This window comes from Mus caroli, chromosome 14, assembly GCF_900094665.2.
Source record: "Mus caroli chromosome 14, CAROLI_EIJ_v1.1, whole genome shotgun sequence".
Taxonomy (NCBI): domain Eukaryota; kingdom Metazoa; phylum Chordata; class Mammalia; order Rodentia; family Muridae; genus Mus; species Mus caroli.
This window is the reverse complement of record NC_034583.1, coordinates 61,272,696-61,281,857: the sequence shown is the minus strand read 5'-3', so window position 1 is coordinate 61,281,857 and position 9,162 is coordinate 61,272,696. Positions and strand designations below refer to the sequence as shown.

Here is a 9,162-nt window from a genome sequence, read left to right as displayed (position 1 = left end):
GGCCAGCCTGGTGTACAAAGTGAGTGCCAGGACAGCCAGGGCTACACAGAGAAACCCTGTCTCGAAAAACCAAAAAAAAAAAAAAAAAAAAAAAAAATCCTAGCCCCCTTTTCATACTAGTGCGTTTCAAGGACATTCCCTTCCGCACCCCAGGACACAGGTTTCTCCAGCAAGCCAGAAGCCAGCCAGCTCTACCCCTAGGCAGTCCAGTGGCCATCTTTGAAATGAAGGTGTTCTATTATATCAGTGGATTCCTCCCTATAGAAGATCTGTGATGATCCATCATCTCAAGTCCTGTTTTGTTGCTGTTGTTGTTTTTTCAAAGAAGCACGGAGTTAGTGCTGTGTGCAAAGTTGTCTTGGTTGGTTGGTTTAGAAGTGCAGCGTTGTTTGTACCGCTAGGGGGCATGAATGAGGCGAGGCAATCAAGCCCTTTCTCTGCGAGCTAGCAGTTCCAGGTACTGTCAGCGGAGGGCGCGCCCTAACCCGCGTAACGCCTTCTTTTTCAGGTGTCTCCCGGCGAACTCAGAAATTTGGGACGTTCCCTGGAAATTATGTAGCCCCAGTGTGAGTGGTCTCCATGGCAGTTTGGAGCCAACGAGGATCGGGTGGGGAGCAGTAGCAGTATGGGAGGGAGAGAGGCCCTCCATAGCCTCCTCCCCAGGACCTGTGCTCCCAGCTTCTGCAGAGACCCCAGCAACTTTCCCTCCAAGCCTCCTTGAAGTCCGATTCCCACCCCGCAAGTCACAGGCATTCCTTTGACAGCCCCTTCACCGCCCCTCAAATACAGACATCTGCTTTCATGTGGAGACTGTCTCCAGGCCTTATTGAGACCAGACCCCTAAGCCTCCAACCCCCCAGCATGTCCCCTAATGGGGACTGGCTCTCGCTTCACCCCCATGGGGTTCCTCTAATAAGGACCAGCCTTCTACCCTGGTGGAGACCAAAGGCCTCCTCCCGTTTCTCACCAGCTTGCCTGCTACCACTTTGCCTTCTGGCCTCCAGCTGGGCCAGGAAGCAAGGTGGGGAACACCTCCTTGGCCTTGAAGGCCCAATGACAGGCCTTGCCTCAAGGTCTTTCTTTCTCAGAGCCTCCTGAACCCCTGGGTAGGGCCTCCTCATGTACCCTGCCGACTGACTGAGGCACACAACTGCCCTGGCTTATCAGAAGATTCATTTACAGGGAGACAAGCTTGCTGCCCTAATTCCCAGTGTCCAGATCCCCTCTGGAAGAGACTATAAAATAAACATGGGTGCCAGGGACCTGCCTGTCTGCTTCATTATCCTTTGGGTGGGCATAGGGGGAGAGGCTGGGATGGGGGATTCTGTCCATTTAGGAATGTGGGATTTCTTTCTGTCATGGGTTGTAGTCGGAGCTCGGTGAGCAGGGGTGACAGGCAGAATGGAGCAGCTCCAAGCACTAGAGGTACTAAGAAGTAATGCCAGCAGGGACAGGGCCGGGCCTGATGGGAGAGTTCAGGGTTGGGGGCTGAGATGTGTTCTTGATTCTGGAGCTGTTACCACGAGGTTGCCAAACTTGGTGACATTTCTAACTATTCCCCACTAAAGTTTTCCTTCTCTGTGCTCCGTTGATACACCAAACCCTTGTGGCTTTCTTCTCTGGGATCAAGTCTTTGTGCATTCAGTTTGGGAAAGCTGGGAGTGGGTGGGGCAGAGGTGGTCAAAGTAACTGCTCACCCAGGGCTTGGTGGCCTCTGGGGACATTAGCACATCCTGGGCCTGGCCTTTCCTCCAGAAAAGGAAAACTCCATTCTGTGTCTTGTTGAGTCAGAGTCTTACTCCGTGATCCAGGCTGGCCTGGAATTGGAGGTCAAACTCCTCCTTCAGCTTCCACCAGAGCCACCTCAGCCGCTGATAGAAAGCACCATTCTTGGCTGTGGCTGACAGTTGAGCAGGCAGTAAGGTGCTACGCATGTGTCACCCAACCGAGACAGTACAACTGGTGACAGGAGAGAAGCTCAGAAATTCAGAGGCCGAATCCTCACTGAAGGCTGGAGTCAGCTCAACCTTATCACCGCCTGCCTACCAAGTGCCCTGAAATCCCTGTCCAGAGGCCCCTGGAGCAGGAGAATCACATCGGACTTGGGGAGGGACTAAGGTTGGGCTGCCTCTATATTCTTCCTGGTACTCTTGGCTCCTTGACCTGTCACTTAAGGTGCCCTTATCTGAGGCAGGGTTGATGACAGGAAGAGTGATGCACCAGATCTGTCAGGACTGGGGAAAGCCTAAGTGCACAGGGCAATGGCCTGGCCCTGGCTGGTTCCTTGAGCCTGGGTGTGGCTTGGACCCTAGCCAGGATGGTTAAACAGCTGCTTGCAGAACAAGACCTGCGTGCCACCGTGCCCTTCTCCATTCAGTCGCTACACCCAGGACTCATCTTGTCCTGGCTCTGGATTGACAAGTCCAGCCCATTCTTGCCTAGAAATAATGACTCTCTAGGGCCCTGGTGGCCAGCTTTTGATCCCTTAACCTAGTGTTTTATATCCCTTGGTGCCCTCATGAAACAGTTCAGGGTTGAAAGATTTTTGCCCCACTCCTGGACAGATCCAAGCCTCTTTGATGAGGCCCTGGAACCTCCCTCACAGCCACCAGGCAGGTCTGTGAGGTGCCCACTTTGGCACCTCGACCTGGTGAAGAAAGAGATCCAGAGGCTGCTGGGGTGGCCCACCCATCAGACAGCTGAAGGGTGTGACTTGTACCAGGCACAGGATCACTTAGAGCAGGACAGGTCCTTTCTGCTAGTCAGTTGGCTTTGCAATGGGATTTGTGGATACTCCATGCAGAGCAGGGAGAGTTACAGACGAACCTTTGTGTGTTTACAGAGCCTGTCTGAGGCGCTAAGGACAGTATGGCACTGTACTAGTACACAGTAGGTGCTCAATAAACACTTAAGATTGTTTGAATCGTTGATTGGATGAGATGGAGGTGAATTCTTTTCTATTGTCTCCCCTCCCTACCACATCCTTCAGCCTTTCTGCTTTGTAATCCTTGAACTTCTCCTCTGGGAAATCAGGTGTTTAACAGGAGAGTAAGATCAACATTACTGGTCGGGGGATGAGAGGGGGGGCCGAGGCCCCCAAAGAGCTGTGGAAACTGCTTTTCCTGGCTTTGTTTCCCAGTTGCTGTGGTAAAACACTGTCAGAATCAGGGTTTCTATTGTTGGGATAGAACATGACCAAAAGCAACTTGGGGAGAAAAAGGGTTTTTTACAGTTCCACAACCCAGTCCATCATCAAAGGGACTCAAGGCAGGAAGTCAAGCAGGAGAGGTGGGGCTTGATCTTCAGGGCTTGCACAGCCTGCTTTACTTAGACCACCCAGGACCACCTACCAAGGGATGGAACCGCCCACAGTGGGCTGGGCCTTCCCCGCATCAATCAGCCATCAAGAAAATGTTCCCCCAACAGACACGCCCACAGGACAGTCTGAGGGAAGCAATTGCCCCGTGAGGTGAGGTTCCCTCTTTCCACAGAACTCTAGTTTGTATCAAGTCGACAAAAAGTAAACAGCACACCACTCAACACCACACACACACAGTTAAAGGAAGCCATGACACTCAAGGATCGGACAATGTGAACCCCAGGCAGTGCCTGCCCTACCCGAGGGCTGCTCAAGAGGTTTTCAGGGAACTGAGGGTAGAGCTTAAAAGGGAGAATACGTACAGTACTGGGGCCCTGTCTTCAATCCCCAGCACCAAACCAAACAAACATAAAAGGCTTCCAGACTGCTGCGGAGGGAGAGCAGGTGCAGCGGGCAAGGGGCCCCTCCTGGAGGCCCCTGGAACTAGTCTGTGGTAGAGCCATTTACCTGCCCAAGGAGAGACTATGGGAGGTGGGGCCAGGGAGGCAACCCGGCTGGCTGGAAAGTGCAGGGACTCTGAGGCTCACCGGTGCGCGTCGTAGGTGAGGAGGATGGTGAGGGTGGCGAGGGCAATTCTCTTGGGGAACTCGGAGAGAATGACTCACACCCGAGGCAGGCAGGTTACAGCTGGGTCCACAGGTGTGCTCTACGCTGTGCCAAGTTGTAAGAGCAACTGAAGAGGCAGGAGGCAGCTGCGTGGGCTCTCAACTCCCCAGGGCAAGAGTTGCCAGGTATAGCTCTGGGGGACCCTCTGGTCAGATGGCTCCTCCTTCCTGGGCCTGCACCTGCTTCCCCCCCACCCCGTTGCCCTGAGTCATGGAGTCTGGCATAGGAATTGGGCAGACAGGGTCCTCGGTCGTGCTTAGAGCTGGCCCATGCCAGGCAGACTGGTGGGAGAGGAGGTGCCTGGTGACCCTGCCAAGTGCTCTCTATCTCCTCTGGGTCTGGGCATGTCTCCCTGCTCAGGGCAGGCTTGCGGGGTATCTGGGGCTAAGTCACTGCGCTGGCAGTACAAAGCCAGGGGTATCTGTCTGGGAAGAGATAGGAGGGCGGAGGTGTGGCCCAGGTTTGAGATGTGTGGGTATCGGTATCGGGACTGTATCTGCACCAACATCGGAGCCAGGAGTGGGCAGAAGAGTCGGACGGACCACAGACAGGTCCATCAAGCCAGCGGTTGCCTGACCGAGGTCTGGGGACCGCGGCATGGAGGGATCTTTTCCTATTGTGGGGTGGGACGCAGTCTCTGTATACTGCGCACCGTGGGGGAGGGTCTGTCATTTGAACCGACCCCCTGTACTTAGGGACAGTCCGGAGGATGTGGACACCTCGGAAGGGTCTCAGTCTAGAGGCGGTTTTCAGGAGGGTCTGCTCTCCTCGCTCGCCCACTTCCAGCTCCCCCACAAGGCGCGGGCCAGGTGGCGGCGCCCCGGCTCGGCAGCGCAGAGGAGGCGGCTTCCCGGGCCAGGGGCGGCGGCAGGGGCGGCCCCGGGATCACATGGGCGGAGGCAGGTCTGGGAGCCCCGGGCGAGCTCTCCCTAGAGTCGGACAGACGGCTGCGGTGGAACGGCGGCGGCTCCTCGTCCTTACTCCCTCCGTTCTTCCCTCCCTCCTTCCCTTTCCTGGCGGGCCTGGCCGCCCAGCCCGACAGGCAAGCGGCAGCCAGGTGAGCGCGCGCCCACCTGCACCCTCCGCGGGCCACCGCCCTCGGCCATCTCCTCTTCGCCCGACCCTACCCTCGGCCCAAAGCCCCTTTTCCCTGAAACCTCTCTTCGACCTGGATACCCCTTGGCTTGGGTTCTCCCCTGACCCAGACAATCGTCCTCTAGTCCCAGTCCCACCCCCCCCACCCCCACTCCGCCCCGAGGTATTTTGGACTTGGGAAGCAAGCTTGAGAACTGGTACTGGGGACAGCCAGACTGACAGCTAGGCAGTTCACGCAGCACTGAGTCCACTGGTCGGCTCAAAGGTCTGAGAATCTCAGGGTGTTCGCAGTCTTTCTGTGATCAGCCTGGGACACCGTAGCTGGGCCTGGGTGAAAGGCAAAGCCAGTTGCCTGGGGGACAAGACAGTCGAACTGCTGGCCTGGACAGCCCCCCCACCTCCCAGGCCTTGATGTTCTTGAGATATTGGACATACTTGCTGACCCATATCTCCCCAGGGACAGCCTGAGGATGGGTGCTGGGCTGGGTGGTGCCCAGGCTGGCATTGCAGCTTCCTGGCTGGGTTGGCTCCTGGCTCCAGACCTAGAGGCTCAGGAAATCCTAGGAGGGCCTGGTCCACAAGGACACTCCCTTGTGGGTCAGAGGGGGCTGTGGATGAGAAGTTTGTGGCCAAACTGGCAGCATCATGAACTTGCCCTGCTGGCCAGTACCAGGGTGGCTGTGGCTGTGGGTGTGGGTGTGCTTCCCTTGGCAGATGAGCCTTGGCCTCCTTTCTCAGGCTGCTCACTAGGGTGCAGCAGGCCCCTAGAGGAGGCAGCAAGCTTCCTCTTGTTCATCTGAACCCAGCTGTTGGGGTCGGGCAGGGAGCCAGGTAGCCCCCCTGAAGACTTTGGACTGACACCTGCCAGCCCCAGCCCCGGCTAACTTCTTGCTGTCTGGTGGGGCCATCCTAAGGCTTGCTGTCCTCCTGTGTGGGAAGCAATGCTCTATACAGAGTGTAGAAAGTATTTTGTGCTCTTCGTTTAGGGAACAGGAAACAGGTAGTGAAGGGGTGCGGGGTGCGATTACTCCTACCACCTGCTAATTCCTTCCCACAGTTCTCCACCAAGCACTTGTATGGAAGTCTGACCTCTTGTCAGTGGGACTGCTGCCTGTCTTAGGGGATCTACTAGTCTGAAGACCCTAGAAGGGGGAACTCAGAGTCTTCAAGGCCTCCCAGGGTGGGGGGAAGTGAAACTCTTAGAAGAGGGAGGGACTTAGTCACTTCCTCTGTCACCACCCGCCAGGCCCAGGCCCTGCTGGGCTTCTCTGAGACCTGCCACTGTCTTCTCCCTTTGCTTTGGGGTGTACTGTGGAAGTGGGCCCCACCTCCCGGTTTTCTCTTCCTCAGGCATGGCGTTGACTGTGGATGTGGCGGGACCAGCACCTTGGGGCTTCCGAATTAGCGGGGGCAGAGATTTCCACACACCCATCATTGTGACCAAGGTAAGGGCTGTTTTTAGGAGATAAGGAGCTAGCTATCCCCTGAAAGGGGGTCTTGTTCCTCACGGGTACTTTCCCCAATTTGTTCTGGAGCCTGGAACCTTCTCTGGGCAATGTTGGCCAGGGGAACAGTCGTGCTTTGTGGCATGGGTATGTGAGGGCTCCTTCAGGAGGGCCATTAGAAGATGAAAGGAAGGGGACCAAGGACAAGGCCTGCCCTTTGCCCTAAGTCTCAACCCTCACACCTGCCATTTAGGGTCGTTACACAGGGCAGGTGCTTCTGCCTGTTCTTGGGAGCTTGCTAGTTTCTTTTTCACCCAGGCTCGGGCCCAAGTCCTGGCTGGAGAGCACTCAGGGCAAGGGTGGTGTTTAGGCAGCCACCTGCAAGGTATGATTTGCACAGGCAGGGTTCTCTATCCAGAAGTATTCCCAAGCTCCGCTCCTGACATTCTGCCATCACATTCCTTGGGAGGCCCATGTTTGAATGCCAGTGTATGGGGGATTTGGGGGGAGGTTGCCACTCAAGCCTGTAAGGGATTAGCTGAGAAGCTGGCAAGACCAGGAAAGACAGAGAAAAAGGTGGTAGAGGTGTACTGTCTTGTTTCTGCATTTCCTGGGCAGCAGAGGAAACCTTGAGGACCCTCCTGCTCCAGTCTCCTCAAGTATACTCCTATTCAGGGTGGGTATTCAGCAGCCAGCATCTGGCTTCTCATCTCTTTAGGTCACAGAGCGGGGCAAGGCTGAAGCAGCTGATCTCCGGCCTGGCGACATCATTGTGGCCATCAATGGACAGAGTGCAGAGAACATGCTACACGCAGAGGCCCAAAGCAAGATCCGACAGAGCGCCTCACCCCTAAGACTGCAGCTGGACCGGTAGGTCTTCTACTTCCACTGGCAGGTCTTGCCACCTTTCCCTTTTCTGCACTTGCCCAATGCCAGCCAGGCAGCCATCCTCAACCCTGCCTACAACCCCAGTGCAGTCCCATCCCAGCCTTCCCAGGCTCCTCTGGCATGTCCTGAGCTCTGGGACTATGGTAGGGACAAGGAAGATATCCCAGTGGCCCATAAGTATCCCATAAGGGCATAGGTGGGCACCGGGCTGGGCATGCAGCCATAGGTGAGGTGGGGCAAGCTGGCACTGGCTACCTGGAAGCCCGGGTTTGACTGGTTCCCAGCAGTGTGAATGGTACAGGGTGTGGGCATGGAGTGGTTGAAGAGAGGCAAGTTCTGGGCATGGTGTACCCTAGCCTGGGTCTCTAGTACCCTTGTATTTGAGAGATGGCTTTTTTTTTTTTTTTTTTTTTTTTTTTGTAAATCCGGGTAGAGATGGGGATTAGGGACTCACAGCTCAGCAAAGCTCATTGTCCCTTCTTCTCACTGTTTTGGACTTTGCCATTGAACATGGGTCCCTACACTCATAAGGAGTGTTGTGTGTTGAGGGGAGGGGCAGGTGGAACATCACAGTGAGTCAGAGTTCAAGAATGCTGGGAGATCCCTTGGTCCAAAGGCTCTCTGGGCAAGCCAGCAAAGGCGTTGATCTCTCTCTCTCTCTCTCTCTGCCTCTGTCCCACTGCCTGACTTTTTTTCTGGCCTCGTGTCTGCAACCCTCCTTCCCTGAGGGCCCTGCTACTAGGTAAGACTGCAGAGGCAGGATGCCATGGTACTGGCCCTCTTCATTCCACTCTGTCCCTGAGTGTTTGTAAGAGAGAGAGAGAGCTAGAGGAGGAAAGAGGGTGGAGGGGGCCTCATGGCATCTGGGAATGGGACCAAAATCTACAGGAGGTGGCAATCAGGGATACCTTTGCTTACTGTTAGGTCTTTCCTGAAGGAACCTGGCCACTGGGGAATGGGGGCCTGGCCAGCTCCGCACCAGGCAAGCCAAGGCTCTGGGTGTCTTGGTTCTTCTACCAAGACCCTCCTCAACCTTCCTCCCACTTTCCCGGGAACCATTCAGAGGAACCTCAGCAGCTCTGAGGCAGGAACTCCCCTTACCCTGACCCTGTACCACTACCTCAGTCTAGGAAGGCAAAGGCTCCTGCCAGCCCTCTAGAGAGGTGACCAGAGGCCCTGGGAAGTAATGATGGCAAGCAGGAGGTGGCTTTGAGGGTGCTCTCCTCTCCATCACCTCTCACCTCCAATGGTCTAGACTCCTGTCAGCTCTCCTGGGAGAAGTGTCAGAGAGGGTCCACTTGGGTCAGGTGCTGGGCCTTCTTGGAGCTTCAATCTCCAGAGTCCATCTGTCTGCTTGTTTAGAAGGGAGGGGAAACCTGGCTCCGCCCCCTTGTTTTGCTGGGGAAGAGTCTGAGAAAGGGATTCCCAGTGACTTTCCTGAAGATACTGTGTCCAACCATAGAGCAACTGATAGGGACAAGCCTATCAGTGAGGAAAAGTAGGTATTTGGCTCAGCCAACAATGGCTTTAGGACTTGGGACAACTCATTTTCTTTTCTTTTCTTTTTATTATTTATTATGCTTTTATTTTTACCGATTCACTTTACATCCTGCTCATTGCCCCCACCTCCTGGTTAGTCCCTCCCTCATATTCTTTCTTTCTTTCTTTCTTTCTTTCTTTCTTTCTTTCTTTCTTTCTTTCTTTCTTTCTTTCTTTCTTTCTTTCTCTCTCCCTCTCTCTCTCTTCCTT

At 55.1% G+C, this 9,162-nt stretch overlaps 2 protein-coding genes across 6 annotated transcripts in view; both read left to right on the top strand.

Moving 5' to 3' along the window:
* The window catches only part of Sorbs3 (sorbin and SH3 domain containing 3), a 32,466-nt gene extending 31,204 nt beyond the window's left edge, over positions 1-1,262 (top strand). For all 3 annotated transcript variants that reach the window (XM_021181830.2, XM_021181834.2, XM_021181835.1), the window contains one exon: positions 509-1,262. In XM_021181830.2, the coding sequence (XP_021037489.1) occupies positions 509-570 (62 nt within the window). In that variant the 3' untranslated portion in view covers positions 571-1,262. The remainder of the gene's footprint in view (positions 1-508) is intronic.
* A 2,790-nt stretch (positions 1,263-4,052) lies between these two features.
* Pdlim2 (PDZ and LIM domain 2) overlaps positions 4,053-9,162 on the top strand; it is a 12,950-nt gene continuing 7,840 nt past the window's right edge. Inside the window, exons 1-3 of one of the 3 annotated variants that reach the window (XM_029469364.1) lie at positions 4,053-4,110; positions 6,431-6,525; positions 7,244-7,395. In XM_029469364.1, coding sequence (XP_029325224.1) covers positions 6,433-6,525; positions 7,244-7,395 — 245 coding nt within the window. In that variant the 5' untranslated portion in view covers positions 4,053-4,110; positions 6,431-6,432. Of the gene's footprint in view, positions 4,111-4,545; positions 4,567-4,905; positions 5,043-6,430; positions 6,526-7,243; positions 7,396-9,162 lie in introns of those variants that run through there. The other 2 variants (XM_029469365.1, XM_021181942.2) reach the window with 2 other exon arrangements.